At 40.8% G+C, this 20,321-nt stretch overlaps 1 protein-coding gene across 20 annotated transcripts in view; it reads right to left on the bottom strand.

The window, feature by feature from the left end:
* The window catches only part of PSD3 (pleckstrin and Sec7 domain containing 3), a 655,493-nt gene that overhangs the window by 373,219 nt on the left and 261,953 nt on the right, over positions 1-20,321 (bottom strand). For 17 of the 20 annotated variants that reach the window (XR_011498768.1, XR_011498769.1, XM_070499774.1 and 14 more), the window contains one exon: positions 284-392. The exons of 1 other annotated variant lie outside the window; for it this stretch is intronic. Coding sequence is in view for 10 of the 19 variants with exons in the window: in XM_044751008.2 (XP_044606943.2) it covers positions 284-392 (109 nt within the window). In the remaining 9 variants the exon portion in view is untranslated. Of the gene's footprint in view, positions 1-283; positions 393-8,519; positions 8,592-20,321 lie in introns of all 20 variants that reach the window. 2 more of the 20 variants (XM_070499768.1, XM_070499764.1) reach the window with 1 other exon arrangement.

The raw sequence follows: 20,321 nt of genomic DNA on the forward strand, positions 1-20,321 counted from the left end.
CAACATCCCCTTCCAGTCCAACTCCCAAGACATGGCTGAGTGCTTTTTCTCCATCTGCCTTGCTGCCCTCCTACCTCTGTGAAACCTGTTCATCACTTTAATTATTCATCAAAACTACCTTCCTAAGATGTAGAATTCAGAAATAAAGGATGTGATTCTTCTAGCCTGTTCTAGCTAATTTCAAGCCAGTTCTAGATTGGAAGAATTCTGAGCTTCTGAGATTTGAAATTTCTGTAGCGCTTCCTATCTGTTACCTGAAGGAGAAGAGTAGGGAAACACTTACTAGTATCTGGAGTTTTCTCTTCAGATCTGCCAAATAAAAATTCATATTTGGCCTTGGCAACACTCTGGGAATGTGCTGATGCATTGTTAACCCAAACAAATGTCTCTGCCTGCAAAATTAGAACAAAACAAAGATGTCATTAAAAATACATCATAAAGCAAACCAACCAACGAGAATGGTTAAGCAATTATGACATATCTACTAGATAGAATGCTATATAGCCATGAAAAAGGTAACATGACAACAACCAGAACACAAGATGATCACTGCAAGATTACAACTATATAAAAAAGATAACAATATAAACATCTATAGGGGTATAAGAAAAATATGAAACATTTGGCTTGATTAGGAGGCAGAATTACAGTGGAACTTTCTTTAATTGTTTATGTTACTTTTCTGAAATTAGAAAGCTGTTTATAGATGCATCATTTTCCAAATGTTTATCATTACCGACAGCCCATAGCAGGAACACTTCTGTGTGTGGGTTGTGCTAAAGTATGCCAACAAAAAGTTGTCCTCCCCCAAAAGAGACCACATTTTTATACAATTAGGAACACCATTCAGCCAAACAGGGCATCGAATAGAAGTGTCAGGCATCCCATTTATACTAATTGTCCTAAATCTGAGCATCTGCCCCAGAGTCCTTTAGAATTCCTAAAAGTCCCTTATTTGAGAGAAAAACAAAGGTAATTGTGAGAGTGGTTCACATCATGATTCTGAATTCTATGACCCTCTTCCTGGCTGCTTTAGGCAATTCTCTGGCCTGGGATTAATTAAAAATAAGTAACAAGGTAGAAATTTCAAAACACAAAGAAATCTGACCTAGTCTAATCAGGGAGTCATTCTTCTGCCTCTTCACTGGGAACTCAAATACTAACCAGGATCCAGCTATTACCTACACTGCTTTTCACCCTCTAATTATGAAACATCTTTCCTTGTGTCTGACCAGCAACTAAACATTCACCTTAGGAGAGAGGAGCTTGAAGGGTTTTATCAGCAACCCAGCAACTACTTCAAAGAGGGAAATTTCAGGACTTCTATTATATCCTTTGGAGCAGAAATGATTGACAGCAGTGGAAGACCCCAACTGGGTTATGATTAACTCCATCAGCCCTTTGTAGACAGGTCCAGCGGGCAGGCCTCTTTTTGCTTTCTAACACCAATATCAAAGAGCTAGCTTGTACAATTTTGAGATAGCAATTTCTTAAAATAGCATTACAATCACTTAGTGTTCATAATGTGTAAAATGTATCTTTTTGGAAAAGGTGCACACTCCTCTTGGAGTTATGTGCTTTATAACCACAGGTTGCTAATTATCCCTTTCCCCAGTAGAAAGGACATATTAATTTTTGATGTGTTTAGGGAGCTTCAGGCTGGGAAAAGAGGAACCTGGTGCCCTGATTTAGTGAGAGTGGTTAGGGAAGGCTCTCTGAGGAACTAAGACTTGCAGCGAGGAGAAGGATGAGAGGCTGGGGAAGGACGGAAATTTCCATCCAAGCAGAGGGAGGGTCTTACACAATACCGTGAAAATATGAAAGGAACAGGCTACTCAACAGCTAAGAGAGGGCCAACATGCCACAGGACAGCGAGCAAATGCGCAACTTTAGAGAGTGACCAGGAGAACAGCCCAGCAGGACGTAATGCCGGAGGTAGGGGTCAAAACCACAGGGTGTGTAGGTCAAGAAAAGGTCTGATGGGAAGCCAGTGAAGGATTTTAAATGTACAGCGATTCATTAACATTTTAAAAAGATCACTCATTTACACTTTTAAGTGATCATATGGTTGTTATAGGGAAAACAGACTGGAGTGCATCAAGAGGCAGAGACACCAGATAAGAGTCCAAGTGACAGAGTATGGAAGCTTAGAGAAGGACGATGGCAATGGAAATAGGCAGAAGTAGATGAATTTGAAATATTTTTTATAGGGAAGATCTACATAAATTTTCTGATAAACTGGATCTAAGGAATGAGAGAAAGTGAGAAATCACTAATAATCATAAAGGGTAACATTGGCTAACCACTTACTCCAGGCCAGTCACTGTTCTAAGGCAATACATGGGATACCTCTCTCAATGCTCAGAACAATCTTGTGAGGCGGGCCCTGCTATCATCTTAGTGTCACAGGTCGAGAAAAGGAAGCAACAAGCAGGTGAGTAATTTGTCCAAGGTTATACAGCTAGTAAATTGTGGATCTCAGATTCAAATTCTGAACACAGAACTCACGACCAGAGAATGACTCCCAGGAATTTGGCTTGAGCAACATGCATGTACTGAGATGGGGGAGACTACAGAGGGAACAGTATCAATAGCTTGGATCTGGGCTTCCTGGTGACCTCCAAAGTCTCAGTAAAACAACAGAAAAGAGAATACTGAAGAAGAAACCCATTACGATGGTGCTAGAAAACAAGAAAAGATGCCACCAATGAAGCACCGGTTTTAAGAAATTCCAGGGACCAGCCCCGTGGCCAAGTGGTTAAGTTCGCAAACTCTGCTTCAGCAGCCCAGGGTTTCCCAGTTCCAATTCTGAGCGCGGATTTCGCGCCACTCCTCAATCCGTGCTGAGGCGGCTTCCCACAGAGCTCAACTAGAGGTACCCACAACTAGAATATACAGCTATGTACTGCGGGGCATTGGGGAGAAGGAAAAAAAAGCAGGAAGACTGGCAACAGATGTTAGCTCAGAGCCAATCTTAAAAAACAAAAAGAAAGAAAGAAATTCCAGGAAGATAATTTTCGGGCATAGTCTCAACCTAAAGCCTGAGAACCACTCTCCAAAGAAAGGTTCCTCTTGAGCAAGGGTTCTTAACCTCAGTTCCATGGGAGTCTGTCAATAGAATTCTGGAAGTCTGAAGTTAGATAGGGGAAAAAGTTAGATCTTTATTTTCACAAGCTGAAATTTAGTATTTTTTTCAAATATGAAGGTATGCAACAAACCACAGTATTATCATCAGTAACTGTAACTTTGTCACCAATAGAGATCATAACCATTTTCACATCATATAACAATTACTGCAGATATCATGAAATATCATTTATAGTCATCCCCACTTTCAAATGATAGTAGTTACTAGACCCACCACTAACTCTTCTTATGAGTAAAGAAAAACAATATATTACCACATCACAAATATCTTTAATATTTTGGTAACCAACATAATTGGTTACTTCTGCATCTCCATGTATATTACTATATGCACTTAAAAAGCATGATACTGACAAGACATCCAGAGCTTTACCAGACTTCAAAGGGGCCATGCACAAAAAGAGACCCTGCTCAAGAGCACTGTGCCTCAAACTGCAGCTCATGACCCATTAGTGGCTGTGTAATCAGTTGTGCGTGTCATGACCAGATTATTATACAAGTAAGTTTATACACACACATATATTTAACAAAATAAAACTGAAAATACCAGAGTAGATAACACATAGTAAGATAAACATTGTTTTAGAAAACTTCTAAGTTGTGCATGTGTGTATGTGTGTGTGTGTGTGTACTGGATCACAATGTAAAATGTATTTCTCACCTTGAGTCATGGTCAAAACTTTTGGAAGCACACTGCTCTAGAACAGCTCTCAAACTTTAGCATGAATTAGCATCACCTACAGGGCTCATTAAAACACATACTGGAGGGACCAGCCCCGTGGCCTAGTGGTTAAGTTTGGTGCACTCCACTTTAGCGGTCGGGCTTCAGTTCCCCGGGCACAGACTTAGAGCACTCGCTGGTGGCCATGCTGTGGCAGTGACCCACATACAAAAGACAGGAGGACTGGCACAAATGTTAGCTCAGGGTGCCTCTTCCTCAGCAAAATAAATAAATAAGAAGTACTTTAAACACACACACACACAGACATACACACACACTGAGGATTCACCCAGAGTTTCTGATTCAGTGCATCTGGGATTTTTGGTCTGGGAATTTGCATTTTCTAATAATGTTGCAGATGATGCTGATGCTGCTGGTCCAGGGACCAAATTTTGCACAGCACTGCTCTAGACTAGCGTTTTTCATACTTGACTAGATATATGCATCACCTGGGAATCTTGTTAAAACATAGATTGAGCAGGTCTGGGGTACAGCCTGAGACTCCGCATTCCTAAAAAGCTTCAAGGCGATGCTGATGCTGGTCCATAGAGCACACTTGTGCTAAGGCTTGAAAGTGAAGCAGTGTTCAAAGCACATTCCGAATTTCACAGAAGAGAAACATTTTTTAAAGAGATTCTCTACCCAGACGTAAAAGACTAAAGGGCTCGACCCTAATAAAGTAATCCATACTACGACAATTATGGAGGAACCTAAAACTCAACATTCACCCCCAAATCTAAGCATTAACATTCCCCTGCCTTGCCTGGTGAAATAAAATTCACTCCATTTACATTAACTATTCTTTTTTTTTTTTTTTCCTGCAGAGAAAGATTTCCCCTGAGCCAACATCTATTGCCAATCTTCCTCTCTTTTATACATGGCTCACGGCTACAGCATGGCCGCAGATGAGTGGTGTAGATCCACGCCCAGGAGCTGAACCCAGGCCGCCAAAGGAGAGCGCACTGAACTTAACCACTAGACCACCAGGCCGGCCCCTCATGTTAATTATTCTTAAAGCCACAAGCCCCAATGATATATCCTCTCTCCATGCCAAGGGTTACAAATCTTCACCCATCTCTACGATAATTTTTGCAGGTCTGAAAAACTGTATTTGAAACAATCAACTTGATGGAAGACCCACATAATTCAGCACTACTTTTCCTTCTGTATTACTCACTGAATAAAATATCTTCTTTTGTTTTATCACAGTCACTTTAGAAACAGAAACCTTATTAGGAAGTACAGGATATGAACAGTCGCAAATGGAGTGACTGTCAGATGCTGCAGGCTCACGGCCAGGCTGGGTCTTCCACTCAGCGTCACACCAACGCGGAGGCTTTGGACTTCTGCTTCCCTATTAATAGAGGGTTATTCAAATTTATCTCTAAGGTGCCTCCTAATTCTGAAACACAAAGATTCTTCACACTTCTGAACCACCTTCACAGATATTTCACTAAGGAGGAAAAACATAAATCTTCTCCTTGTGATAAAATTACAATGACTTGATAACCAAAATGTGCCCTCCACTTAAAAATGCAACTCCACCACTAAACGGACAGGACAAATAAAATTCCAACCTCACATTTTATATGGCTTTTCAAATTTACAAAGAACTTTCAGTTATATTATCCAACTCTCAAGATATTACTGATAATAATTACCAATTTTAGACACAAGAGAAATACTACTTATATAAAATAACTCTTTTAACTGTCTAGCTACAAAAAATCAAGAGAAAGCAGAAAGCTGCATGCAAATTTCAGAAGTAAAAGTAATTTTCAGTTGATTTGGGAGGGGAAAGACAGGGCCAGCGGAGGCACAGTGGAGGTAGGGGCTGAGAGCAGAGTTTGAGGAGGGTGACATGCTCCTTCATCTCCTTATCATTTCAATTTCAGTATGATGTTCAGAGGATGAGAGTCCCCTAGTCAGTCAAAGTTCAGTATTATAGAATACTTTAGGCCAGAGAAGATGAAAAGCTAAATTAAAGATTATAAAAATATTTCACAACTCACTCACAACTCACACTTGATTCCAACATTCACACTCCACACTCGATTCTGTTCAACCCCATCTGCTCCCATCACCCAGCAGAAGGCAGGGCCATGGAAAGAGGGCACTGCTCATGCCAACTCAAGGGTCAGCAAGAACAGGAAGCTGAGCACTAACACTGTAAAAGGCAATGGTTAGGTGTTACAAATGCTGCCCCCCAAAAGTCATATGTTGCAATCCTAACCCCCAGTACCTTAGAGGTGACCACATTTTGAGACCGTCTTTAAAGAAGTAATTAAGTTAAAATGAGTCACTAGGGTGGGCCCTAATCCAATATGACCGGTGTCCTTATAAAAAGAGGAGATTAGGACACAGACACACAGGGACAACTGTTATGAAGACAGAGGGAGAAGCAGGCCATCTTCAAGCCAAGGAGGGAGGCTTCAGAAGGAACCAAACATGCTGACACCTTGATCTCAAATGTCTAGCCTCCAGATCTGTGAGAAAGCAATTTTTTCTCACCGTCTGTGGTACTTTCTGATGGCAGCCTAGCCAATTAACACATAAGGAAAAGCCAAAAGAGTTAAGAGCAAAAGGGAAGTTGTTTAGGACAGGTAACTTAAGTCCTGTTGAAAGGGAACACAACCAGTCCAAGTCACACCACAGAATACTCAAAGGCCAAGGAAGGGGAATGGAGGGAGTGAGGAGCTAAAACAAGCAGGACTGGTGAGAAGGAATGGTTATCAAGCAGTTAGATCCCCAGACTCCCACCTACTTCATCGGGCAACTGTCCCTGGTCCACCCAGGCAGAAGAATGGAGCTTCATCCACCAGAGAGATTTCTCAAAGAACATCCCTGGCCCGGGGGACACCAGGCACAACTGATACAAGGATACCACAGTGGAAACGGGACTTGTTTGCAGGATGTTAAGATGCTTAGACTTCTCTCCCACGCAGCCTATGGAATACTGACACCTGAGACCCTGCAGGCAGGAGATCTGAAGAGTTTTCTCTGCAGAAAGCAACCAGCCCAAGAAGAAAGATCTAAATAATTCAGTCAGGGGTGCACTAATAACAGCCTAACCAGATCCTTCTACAGTGAAGCTTAGAACTTCCAATTGACTATTTAACCTCACTATTATATTACATTATATTCCTTAATTCTCATGACTATGACATTTTTTGAAAATTACAGACCAGTTATTTTGTAGAATATTCTTCAACTTGGGTTTGTCTTTACCTTTCCTCATGATTAAATTCAGATTACGCATCTTTGACAAGAATATCACAGAAGTGATGCTGTTCTCCTCTTTGCATCCTATCTAATGGAATATAATTTCAATTTGTCCCACTACTTATCGCATGCATTCACTGTGATCTGCCACCCTTCTCCTCTGTCAACTTAAACTTTTTCTCTTTGTAATCAATTAGTTTGCTGTGGAAAGATACTTAGAAACAAGGTAAATATGCCATTCCTCATGAAACTTTCAACTTGTAAATTAATTTATATTTATCAGTATGGACTGAATTTATGTTTTATCCAGTGAGTTGTAATCCACCACATTCATTATTTATTTCAATACTCAAACTGCCTGGTTTTGGCCAGTGAAAGCTCTAGCTGGCTTCTGTGTCTTTTTGACACGTCCCCGTTATTCTCTGAGCACTTCTTTACTTTCTGGTACAATAGGATGGTCCAGGCTTCTCCCTGGAATCAGTCATTTCTTTAAAAAAAAAAAAACCAAACAAAAACCTGGTCTCTTTTAGTGAAGACTATTATTTACCATTTAGATACGAGAACTGGACATTGGGTAGTTGGGTATGCTCATTGCTACTGGGGTGTACCTGCTTGTAGACCAGCTCAGGAATAGAGATAGGAAATTTTAAACAGACAGGCACAAGCACACCTACACACACACACACACACACACACACTCTGCAGTAGGCTGAATAAGGACCCTTCCCAGGATGTCTACATCCAAGTCCCCGGAATCTGTGAATGTTGCCTTATAATGCCAAAGACTTTGAAAACGTGATTAAATTTCTTAAATTTCTTAATATGAAGAGACTATCCTGGACTACCCAGGTGGGCCAAGATTTGAGACAGAGAAGAAAGTCAGAGGAAAGCAGAGTGAGAGAAAAGATGCTGTGCCATCAGATGGAGGCAGGGGCCACAAGGCAAGAAATGCCATTCTGGAGGCTGCAAATGGCAAGGAAACATCTCCCGAGAGTCTCCAGAGAAAGCACTACTTGCTGGTTTTCGGCCCTAAATCTCATTTCAGACTTCAGGCCTCCAAAACTGTAAGAAAATAAATTTCTGCTGTTTTAAGCCACCAAGTTTGTGGCACTTTGTTATAGCAGCCACAGGAAACTAATACAGACAGAGAAATACATACACAAAAGCTCACACACTTTTGCGATCTACATCTATCTAATAAAAAAACTATGGGTTCCCACTCCCATTTCTTCCGTAAGTATACTTCTGCTGCTTTCAAATGCAAATAAGTTGTTAATGAAATAATCACAAGACTTAACAAGTAATTATTATTCCACTGATACTGTTCCTTGTTATTGCAGTCCATCCAAATATACTTTGCTCTTCCACTATAATGAAGAAATTTGTATTGAAAAGCAAACAAACAAAACCATGCATTGCCACAGTTTACCTGGTAATAAAGAGAGAGATCCAAATCACATCCTGTGCAGCACTTTTCCCTTCAAATGTAATTGACACATGCCTGCACATGAACAAGCAGAAAAGACCGGTGTCTGAGAAGGAGGGGGTGGTCCATGTAATTTACAACTCCTCTGCCCCCAGCCCCCACTCCCTTGACAGGCTAATTGGAATGATATTCCAAAGCTAGGAACAGCGCCAAGTAACACTGGCACAGAGAGCCTCTGGAGAATAAAGAGAGGCCAAAACAGCCAGGAGACAAACGGGATAACAGAAAGGCCATACCGTTGATTTCTGAAGGCTAGAAACGGCATCAAAACCAAAGGGCAAGGCCAGAAATGGACACAGGCTAAGGAGAAGACAGCGGCAAGAAGCAGAACTCAGCCCTCGTCACTCTCCAGCCCTGCTGCCAGCCTGTCTCTAACTGTGTGAGCAGAGCCAAGAGCTGAACCCGTGGCCCTTTCAAAAGCCCCTGATGGTCTAGTGTCATTTTCCCACCAGGTGCTGTCCATTCCCTCGGCCCAGGCCCTGAAAGCACACTTCCCTGGGCAGGGCGGGGGGCTCGGCTGCTCCTCCAGGCACGCGGTAGGGAAGCCAGACCAACGGGTGGCAGAGGACTGTGGAGCAGAGACAGGGGCACCATGCTGCCCTCCACTGACACGCAGGTCAAGTCAGGGGAGGGTAAGGAAGCAAGCCTTTGGCCAACTCAAAGGACTCCTGCCTTGATAATATGCATCTTGGGCCCATTTTAGTTGACTTCTGAGCAACTGGGAAGATTATATCCCCCTTTTAGGAACTGTGCCTGCCCTGGACAAGACTCTGAATTCACACTACATTATGACTTACTACACATGGGGACAGAGGCTTTATTTTTTTGGAGTGTGACGTAGAAAGTTAAGGGCTAGGAAACCAGGATGATAAACGTTCTGTAACAAAGCTTCCCGTAAAATAAAGGTGAGACACAGGGATGAAGTTTTCCTCACAGCTCCTTCACTAAGGCACCAAGTAACTAAAGTGTTGGAAAGCTTCAATGACAGAATCTAAAGAAAATTAGTGACCAAATGTTATTAGTGCACAACATATGTTCTGCCTTTCCCACCACTTCATAACTAGTGATGAGAGATGGTGAGGCCCTGACGGCAGACCTGCAGACCCAGCGATTCTAGTCTCCATGTGGCCTTTCTTGTTTCTCTACGTGCTACCTACCTTTGTCACCTTCCTCAGGGTCTTGTACCTGTGTACTTCCGATAAGGCTTAAAACTCATAAATGAGGCTGACAATATAAAGATCTAGATTTTAAAAAGAAAAACACCCACTTTTCAGTCTTTGAAGAGCTCTCCTTACTTGCTACAGGCTCCAGGTTCTCACTCAGGACGCCAGGGCTTTCCACACGCAGGTACTACGAGGGAAGGCGGGAACACCGCAGAGAACTGGGAAAGCCAGCCCAGCAGAACCAGGGTCCCGCCCAGGAAATCAACCAGACTGTGAATGAATAACATTTACAAATGCCGCCCTGTGCACGCAACAAAAAAGGAGGATGGCTGGGGACTAAAAACAATCAAAACGAGTGTCACGCAAAGCAGACAGAGACCACAGGCTCACAGTAAGTGTTCATAAACATTTTTGCTGAATCCTTATAAACTCAGCAACCTCAAAACAGCCTTGAAGGCTTGGCAGAAATGCCATAAGGTTACATAAGTGAAAACTAAGTATCAGCCTTATTCACCTAAATCTAAGCTTTGCAACATAGGAAAGTGTCGTTAGTTACTCCAAAGTTTCCACTAACTTCTGATAAAAGTTAAATCCATTCTAATTTTTTAAAAAACATGCCATTTGGCACTTTGACAGGAAGGAAAAACAGGTGTTAAATGTGAATCCAAGGTGGGCATCATGAACAGTGTCTTCTCATCTCAGTTTACTACATCTTTACTTCCCTTAACCTGAAAGTCACCTCTGGGCAGAGCTACATATCTTAGTGAAACACGTAATTCTAGGACTGGATCTTACAAATAAGACATGCTAAAGACTGTTCTTGATTAAGGTAAGAAAATCAGCCATAATTTTCTTCTCGTCCAAGGAAATATGTGAGGGATAAAATAAATTAAACCAACACTCTTTTCTACTTACGAAGCATAAACCATTTACTCAACCTGCACGTACAGAGAAAAAATTACCTCTGGGCAAATAATAACATTCTGAAAGTCATAAAATCCAGGCTGTAATTTAAGCTATAACAGTCCCTGGAATATTAGGAATAATGTGGTCTACCTACATTTTACCAGAGCAAAGTATCTCCAAACATGTGCCCCTTATGAAAAAGCCCAATGATCATGAGTTTGGTGTCATAAAGAGACAATCAGAAGAGTTAGGTCAGCCCCCTGGGAAGCATCTGGGTCTGCCTGCAGGACATAAATCCTGACCAGAGGGCACCAAGCATCTCACCCCCAGCTGTTAACAGATGCCCATTATGAAGAAACATGCATGAGCTGAGGGAAAGGGATCTATAAAACACGCATCTGTCAGGTCAAGGGCAAGAAGGACACTAAAGAGAACATAAGTCCTGCAAATAGAAATCTAACAAAATATTCCAAGTCAATTCTCAGACAAATAACACTAGTTAACAATGATCTTGATGAAATTTTTTCATTGAAATTTTAATTTAAAATGATACAGAAAAGTAAAATATATATTATGTGAAATATAAAAATATAACAGGGTAATACCTCTGTCAATTACCAGTAAAGTCATTTCTTCAAAATGTCCTGACAAGGCAGAGGTATTAATTGCCTGATTTTCCACTGATAACTTCCCAGGGTGCCAGCTTCAGGAAAGTCAGATGGGCAGTCAAAAGGTAAAAGACACTACACAAACTGACAAAGTGACCTGGATTCTGATTTCAGAAGATCTCCTTTCTTTAAACAAGCGTTGCCTAGCTGGAATACTAAAAAGCTCCCATTTTCCGTGTTGAGCTTTTACAAAGACACAAACTATTCCTTTGTAAGCCAAAATGAGTAAAGTTCTCAGAAACAAACTGCTTACATAAGCATGTTAAAAGTAATTAATTCTTTCAGGACTTTTAGGTCCCATTTGGTCAATTACCTCTTCAGGGACATCTAGTTGACACTGTGCCCATACCAAGTTCATCAGCCTCACGCACAGATTCAGGTCCAAGAACTGACTTGTTCTCACTCATACTGGAGAAAGATAATGGAGGGGTAGTGGAACATTCTAGAGCAGAATTGCTGCTGGTCCGGGGATGACCTGTGACAGTGTTGTGGGGTGCTTGTGGATAAACTGCAGCTTGTAAACTACTCAGGCCTGCCCAACTAGGTCCTGGAAGTGCAGCTGGAGGACCTGACTTTTCACCTAACTCCTCGAGCTGCTTAAGCTGGTGAATAAATGATTGAGCTTGGTGAATAAATGATTTGCCAAGAGGTGTCTTCACTCTTATAGTTTTAAAGATGTTACACACACCCTATTCCCCATCCACCCAACCACATTCCCTAGTCTCTGAATGCCAGAGCTTCTGAAGGTTAGAGGCTTGTTCGTTCTTTTTTTTTTAATTTTTTTTTTTTCAGGAAGACTGGCCCTGAGCTAATATCCGTGCCCATCTTCCTCTACTTTATATGTGGGACACCTACCACAGCATGGCTTGCCAAGCAGTGCCATGTCCACACCTGGGATCCAAACCAGGGAACCCGGGGCCGCCGAAGCGGAACATGCGAACTTAACCACTGAGCCAACAGGCCGGCCCCAGGCTTGTTCTTTCTATTTTCACATCCATAATTGGAATATAAAAATAATGTGATAAACGATATTTTTTAGGTTGAGTTCAAATAATACTTAATGCTTCACAAAGTATTACTAAGAGTTAATTTTAAGAATGCTTGCTGGGGCTTCCTGGAAACCTAGAAACTGACTTGTTTCTATAGAAAAATAAAAGTTGAGTTCCAAATAATTTAATTATAAATGAACTTTGGGGATTCACTTATAAAAGTTGGAGATTGCCTTTACATGTTATTTAGACAGGTGGTAAAATCTGGTTAACTGAGGTTGGCAGCTCACATCAATTGATGAACAAAGACAGCTGCTGTGAGTCTGATTACAGACCCCCAATTTCGCTTGGGGGAGCTGAAAACAAATCATCTTCCATACAAGAGCAAATTAATGAAAAATATAAGGAAGGGGTGGTATTATAACAATTCTATTATTTGGAACACAATAATCCAGCAAACACATATTCAGAACATAGAAAGTAGATTTTCAGAGTGGCCAAAGTATACATGTTTAAAAGTCCAAGCAATTAAATACACATACTTTATTCAGGAGAGCCCCTCAAGGCTCTTACATATGGACAATTTGGGGAAATTTCATTATTTTCTAACTTTCATAAGACTCTACTGTATTAGGGAGAAGGGCTAACAGCAAGCAGACACTACCAAAAATCAAGAATGACAACCCCAAGTCTGACTGTAAAGAAAAATGATAAAAGACAACATAAAGTTAAGGACAAGCATAGACTGGGAGTAAATATTTGCAACATATATTTAAATATCCAAGATATAACAAATTCCAACAGATCAATAAGCAAAAGACAAACCCAATAGAAAAACAGGCAGAAGACAAAACCAGACAATCTAAGAAATGCAAAAGTAAATGACCAATATATGTTAAATGATGTTCAACCTTGCTAAAAATCAGTGAAATACAAAATAAAAGCTACCAAGTTTTATGCATCATATTGGCAAAAATTAAAATGTATGAACATATTAAAATTTTTTCATTTGGAAGTAACAATAGTCTGACTTCATAGGGTTTTTGCAAGGATAAAGGAAGATAACATGTGAAGCATTTAGAACTCAGCTCGGGACATTAGAAGTGTCCAACAGATGTTAGTTGCTGCTGTTATCATTATAATTACCATTTGTATTTCTACATTATTTGGTTTACATCTCTCTCTTATTCAACTATAAGCCTTTGGAGTAGAGGAGTTAAGGGTGCATTTTTTAATAACAATTTTTATTCAATAATATACTGTTAATATATTTTCATTTCATCAATACATATATACCTTACTTTCTCGACTACATAATACTCTATTGTATGGCTATAACATAATTTATTAGCTTATCAATTTCTTACTATGGTAAATAGTGCTGTAGTGATCAAGTTTCTACGTATTTCTTTTCTGATTATTAGTTTAGGAAAATCTCCTAGAAGTAGAATTTTGGGGTCAAAGGCATAAGACTCTTGATGTATGCTGCTGAGCTGCCCTCCAGAGAGCCTGTCCCAGCAGTGGGCAGGAATTCTGCTTTCAATCATGTCTGAAATTCCATCCAAATCACAGTTCTTAGCATATTCTACATACCTAATAAATCGGATGAATGGAAGGAAAGATAGAAGGAAGCAGAGAGAAAAGGACATTTGTAGGAAAACAATCATTTGAGAAAAGGCAGGCCAATGGGGAAGTGCAGAACATGTTCAGAAAACGACAGCTAGCCCAGTTAAGCTGCTAGTAGGACATAAAGGGAGGCTAGGAAAAGAGAAACAGATCAGTGCTTCTCAAACTGCAGTGGACACACCAAACACTCAGGGATCTTGCTAAAATTCCAGGTCTGACTCAACGGGTCTGGGGTGGGGTCTAAGATCCTGCATGTCTAAGAAGCTCCAGGTGACGCTGAGGCTCTTGGTCCAGGAATACACTTTAAATAGTAAGGAAGCAGATGATTACACTGAAGAAGCAGATTAGCACCAAAGAGTTTCAAACGTCAGGCTAAAGAGTTCGGACTTGGTATTCAATTATTTGGTAGTCAACTTAAGGGAGGGAGGTATATTAGAAGTTTCTGAGCAAACAAGACCTAATCCTAGAGAAAAGTCAGACAGGAGAACTCCTAATGCCACAGCACCAACCAAGTCTTACTTAGACTATGGTTTATGTTGTTTTGTTTGACATTTTAATATTTTCTCAGTTTGGGTTAATATTGTAACAAACGAGGCTACTACTTTGGCAAAGTATCAGTGCTTTACATATATCCCTTTCTAGCCTAAAGATCATTGTTAATAATGGAAGAGATGCTTAACAGATAAAGACAAAAGGATTAAGGGTTTTGCTCTTCTTTAACAACCTACCCACTTCTTCTCTGGCCCATTCACCAGAGGCCATACCCCAAAGCTCCTGGTCACTGCTTTATCACTGTTTCTGGTGACAACTGGGGGTCCAGACAGAGGTGCTGTCTATAAAAATGACACAATGGGGTGGGCCCCATAGCTGAGTGGTTAAGTTCACACACTCCGATTCGGCGGCCCAGGGTTTCGCCAGTTCGAGTCCTGGACGTGGACATGGCACCGCCCATCAAGCCACGCTGAGGCGGCATCCCACATGCCACAACTAGAAGGACCCACAACTAAAAATACACAACTATGTACCGGGGGGCTTTGGGAGAAAAAGGGAAAATAAAATCTTTGAAAAATAATAAAATAAAAACGACAGAATGTTGTGTCCCCCGCCCATGCCTACAACTAACTATAACTATTTCAAATGCAGCAAGAGGTGAGTGCCAACCTTCAGAGCACATATCACTCACCTCACATGCCCAGGCTTCAGAATAAATAATCACTCAGGAAAGAAGGCTGACGGGGGGCTGGCCCCGTGGCCGAGTGGTTAGGTTCGCGCGCTCCACTGCAGGCGGCCCAGTGTTTCATTGGTTCGAATCCTGGGCGGGGACATGGCACTGCTCATCAAACCACGGTGAGGCAGCGTCCCACATGCCACAACTAGAAGGACCCACAATGAAGAATATACAACTATGTACTGGGGGGCTTTGGGGAGAAAAAGGAAAAAAATAAAATCTTAAAAAAAAAAAAAAAGAAGGCTGACAGCACACAACTCGAGAAGTACATCTAACTGAGGGAAACACAGTCAAAGGTAAGAAGAACCTAGACAGAGGCCAAATCTCCAAGAGCTAATTCCACGTCATCCCATCAACCTCCAGCCTCTCCATTCATCATCAGCACCGAAGAGCTGACAGAAGCCAGCATTTGCTGAATTTCTTTCCACTATTCCATTCCAGCCTGGAAGGGGAGGGATGTAAAGAATAGACAGGAGTAACTCTGACAGGCTGAATTCAACACCTGGTCTCACCCCACAGCAACACTTCAGATCACAGCAGCTGCCGAGGCCCTCGCGAGGCTCTCTCAGGAAATTGCTGCTTGCTGAAGCTCATGAGATCACCAAGTTAGTAATGAATGCACTTGCTCATGGGGCGAAGTGTGGGTGCAGCTGGTGTGATCAAGAAAGCGAGGGACCTGTGCTGTGGTCACGTGTCTCAGGCCAGGACACTTCAGACGTCTGCCATGGCACACACAGACACCAGGGGAGTGTGAAGAGATATAAACCATTCGGAAGATAATTTGGCTATTTCTATCAAAACTTGAAATGTACACATACTTTTAGCAATTCTACTAGTAGGAATTTATTCCAAAAAACACCTACATGCCAAAATGATGTTTGTTTGAGCAAAATACAAGAAACAACTTAAAGGTCTATCAACAGGGGTCTAGTTAACTGTTGTGGAACGTGAGGAAATACAACAGGCACACTAACAAGAGAATGAGGAAGACTTTAAGTGCTACACCATCTCCAACTATCTCCAAGACATACTACTGAGTAAAAATTGCAGGGTGGGAAACCATGTGTAGAATACGCAACCATTTATGGAAGGGGGAATGTGTTGTGTGTACACACACGTAATCTCTGGTAACAGGTTGCCAGGGAAACTGGGTTTCTGAGGTTGGAGAAGGACTTTGATTTTATAGCACCTACCCTTTTGTGTTAATTACTTTATTTATTTATTTATTCATCATATACCATGTATTATTATTTCCAATTTGGGAGGGGCTGGGGGTTTTTGGTGGTTTTGTTTGTTTGTTTGAAGGTTTCCCAATGCATGGATTCCTTCTGAGCACTCAAGGAGTTACGGAAAACATTTACGTGTTTTCCTGTGAAGGACAACTGCAGGTCAGTCTCCCAAAACTAAACGCAAAGACTGCAAACAAGAGATTAGCACAATGAATTCAACAATCTAAAAAAACGATAATTCATCATGACCAAGTTGGGTTCATCCCAAGAATGCAAAGCTGTTTTAATTTTAGATATTGATTAATATAATTTACCTTACTGACAAATGACAGGAGAATAACCTATATGATTACATGTAGAAAAATATTTGATAGAATTCAAAATCAGTTTATTATTTTAAAAAGAAGCCTTAAAAAACTAGGTACAGAAAAGAACTTCTGTAATCTGAAAAAGACATTACAATACAACCCAGAGTAAAGGTCATACTTAATGGTAAAATTCTCTTCCTGTAAGTCCTATGAGCAAATAATACAAAGGTGCTTAGTAGCGGCTCTGAACTCCTTTCTGGAAGATAGCCCCTTTAAAATATCCTACATACGATTTCAGGATATTTCAAGAATTCTTACTTCAGAATTTCCAAAGCCAGAAGTTCCATGAATCCCAACTGAAAAATTTTGAAGTAAAGGCTTTAAAAAAAGTGTAAAAATAGGAAGCCATTCTATAGCACTATCAGATTCATAGTACTAAAACAAAACTATACACTTAAAGTGCTCAAAAAACTTAACGGGTCCTCAGCACACAAAATAAAGTCCACACTCTGCAGGCCTGCACAACATGGCTCCAATCTCCTATTCCAACTCTTCTCTCACTTTCCACTACACTAAACAACAGTATTCATCGACTCAGCATTTAACGCCTTAGGACGCCACCAACCTTGCCTTCCACCCTTCTCTCCAAGCTCACATCCAATCAAGAGGGAAATGGGAGTCTTGACATCATCTTTATTACAGATAAAGCTGACTAGAGAAAACAGTTGTAGATCTGTGACAAGAAGCCAGACTTCCCCAGCTAGTCACTGACACAGCTAGACAACCCCAGCTACCCTAGAAGGACCAGGTGTGTTTAGGCAGAAAAAGCCAAGCACAGGTGTTTCTGAACAGAGAGGCCAGGTGGGCACTGAGCTGAGGATCCTCCTTCTTTCTCCCCAGTTCGGTCATTAGAGAAGTCACTCTTCTACCCATGGTGGTCCCTCTGCCTAGAAACACGAGGCCAGGCAAATGTAGGCTGCCGCACTAACATTCAACTCTTTTTTCCAAGGCACAGTCCCACCCCTGACCTGAAAACCATCCCATCCCAGACAACATTTTTCATGTCATCCTTTCTTTGGAAGTCCTAGCACTTAATCCCTGTGCTACTCCTTTGATTCAACACTTACAATAATCTATCTTGTACTGATGAGTGATCTATCAAGAGAAAACAGACAGTAAGTTCCCTGAGCCTGGGACTCTATTTGATTTCTGAGCTCTCGACCCTTCGATGCATGCCCTGAACGAAGATGACACTCAAGTATCCACTGACTTTGAAAAATTATTAATGTCAGAATGGGGAGTGTAGTCTTTGCTGGGTAAGAAGGAATCCTAATTAAGGAGAAACAGGATCAAAAGGTATTTTCTGACGATTAACAGTCAATGGCACGTCTGGTTAGAATATATGATACAAAGAAGCAGCAGGAGACGAGATAAAAGAGAAGCAAGAGAGAAAACTGCAGTTCCTTAGATGTGATTTGGAAAATGGTTCATTGAATGTCAGAGTAATAAATTAAAGCAGAAATCATGAAATAATGGAAGGCTGTCCAAGAAACAACTGAATAAAAACAAATCCTAAACTGCAGTAGGAAATCTTAGAAAATGCATAAATACAGAAAGGGTCGCTGTAGGTCACTAGCCGGTAATAAACTGCTGCTTCTGTGATTATTGCTCACATAACAGCACTGTTATGTCACTTTCATACTCTTTCTAGTCATCACCACTAGATCCCAATTAGATCCCTATTAGAGTTCCATGCCTAACGGAAAAAATAATGAAGATGATTTGAGGAGCTGAAAATGAGACTTCCAGAGGGAGTAAAAAAGCCTGGGGCGAATATAGAAACATCTCAGAGGGGTAATCCGACTCTTGAAGACTGTAAGTTAGAGAACATGGCACTTTTATACATTTTACAACCCCGTTAAAAAGCGGAGAAATTCAGCAACAGAAAAAATTTTAGTTAAATACGAAGGAGAAACTCTCTCTATATAAGCATTGTTAATGAAGCAGTGGTAGAAACAATACTATCTTTTTTAATTAGTCAACTCAGTACTTAGGAGTCCAAGAGTTGTCAACACGACGGGACAGCAATACAGAACACAGAGAAGGGTGTTATAATTTAAGCTAACGAAATAAACACAAAGACAACAAAAAAAGAAGAGCCATAAAAATTAAATATATACAGAAGGTATTTGTAGATAAAACAGTCCTCTAGAGACGTCTTTAAAATTACTGTATTTTATTCGTCCTGAGTCAAACAGCAAGATAAATCAGCTATCTGTCTAACAAACATATTTCGAAGTCCTGGCCGATAGTGTACATCTTCCTCCACTGCCCAGAGCTCACCCCTTCAAGCCCATAACAAACAGACATCATTTGATCTCCTGATGTAAAATCTACTACACTGGCTTTCATTTTTCAATGAAATGAGACTAATATAAAATTTAGTCTCAAAATGAAGATGAGTCAACTACAATTCTTAAAACTTTGTCGTGCCTATCAGGAATTCCCTTAAAAAAATTTCTCCAACACTAAAAAACTTAGAAATCTTTGCTTTACTTTCCAGTTGGGAATATATGACAATATAGACACACAACAAAAGGGATTTTGAGGGGGGGAGGCTGGGAAGGATAATGTCATTTCTGAAAAAAATGGCAAACCATATCACTAATGCATCTCCAGCGAGAGGTATTTTTTTACCGGGTAAAAAGATCATCCTTAGATGGACTTTGAGTTATTCCAGTTTGACTATCAAGCTGATGCTTGAATCCTTCCACAGCATCCTGAAGTTCGAATACTTCCAACTGCTGAAGAACTGCCTAGCCTGGATAGCTCTTGTTGGTCTCAGTTGTTTATTTTTTTAAAAAGTTACGTATGATTACAAACAATAAACCAGGCACTCTGCTAAGAACTTTATATATCCTATCACCTTAATCCTTACCAGCACCTGAGATCTAGGTTCCATTGTCACTCGCACCTTGAAGAAGACACGGAAAGGTTAAAGGTCACATCAGGTAACCAGCAGAGCCGAGACCTGCCAGGACCTTTGGCAGAGTTCTGCTTAGACACCATATATGTTCCCATACATTACAAACCACGAAGAACTTTACCCCCCTTAATTTCTACTTCCAAAATTAAAATTTCCTTCAAAACTTTTCTCACGCACATACCAGGCTCTCCAAGGTTCCTGTGCTCTATGGAATCCCAGTTTCTAAACCTTAGTTGGTTTGTTTTCTTATGTTATACATACCTGACCAGCAACAACTAAAATACAAAGCATCAACAAGACAAATTCAATTCTCCTCTTTCAAAATTACTCAGAAGGGTAAATAGAGACCATCCAAACATTAAAACATTAGAATCAATGATTAGTTCCCTACATTAATCTCGCCTGGGAATTCCTGCTATATAACATACCTGGGAGCAAATAATAAACAGGGCGTAGGGGTAAATGTATGGTCAGTAGCAATGCTTCAGGTATAAATAATTTATTAACAGTACCCCAAGTTTATTGAAACAGCAATATTTTAAGGCTTTGCTTCTAACTAAAGTACAGAGGCCACATTACTGCAACATGAGGCAAATATGTCAGTGGAAAGGGTAGGAGTTATCAAGCTGGCCCCATCAGACG

The sequence above is a fragment of the Equus asinus genome, chromosome 27 (genome assembly GCF_041296235.1).
Source record: "Equus asinus isolate D_3611 breed Donkey chromosome 27, EquAss-T2T_v2, whole genome shotgun sequence".
Lineage (NCBI taxonomy): Eukaryota > Metazoa > Chordata > Mammalia > Perissodactyla > Equidae > Equus > Equus asinus.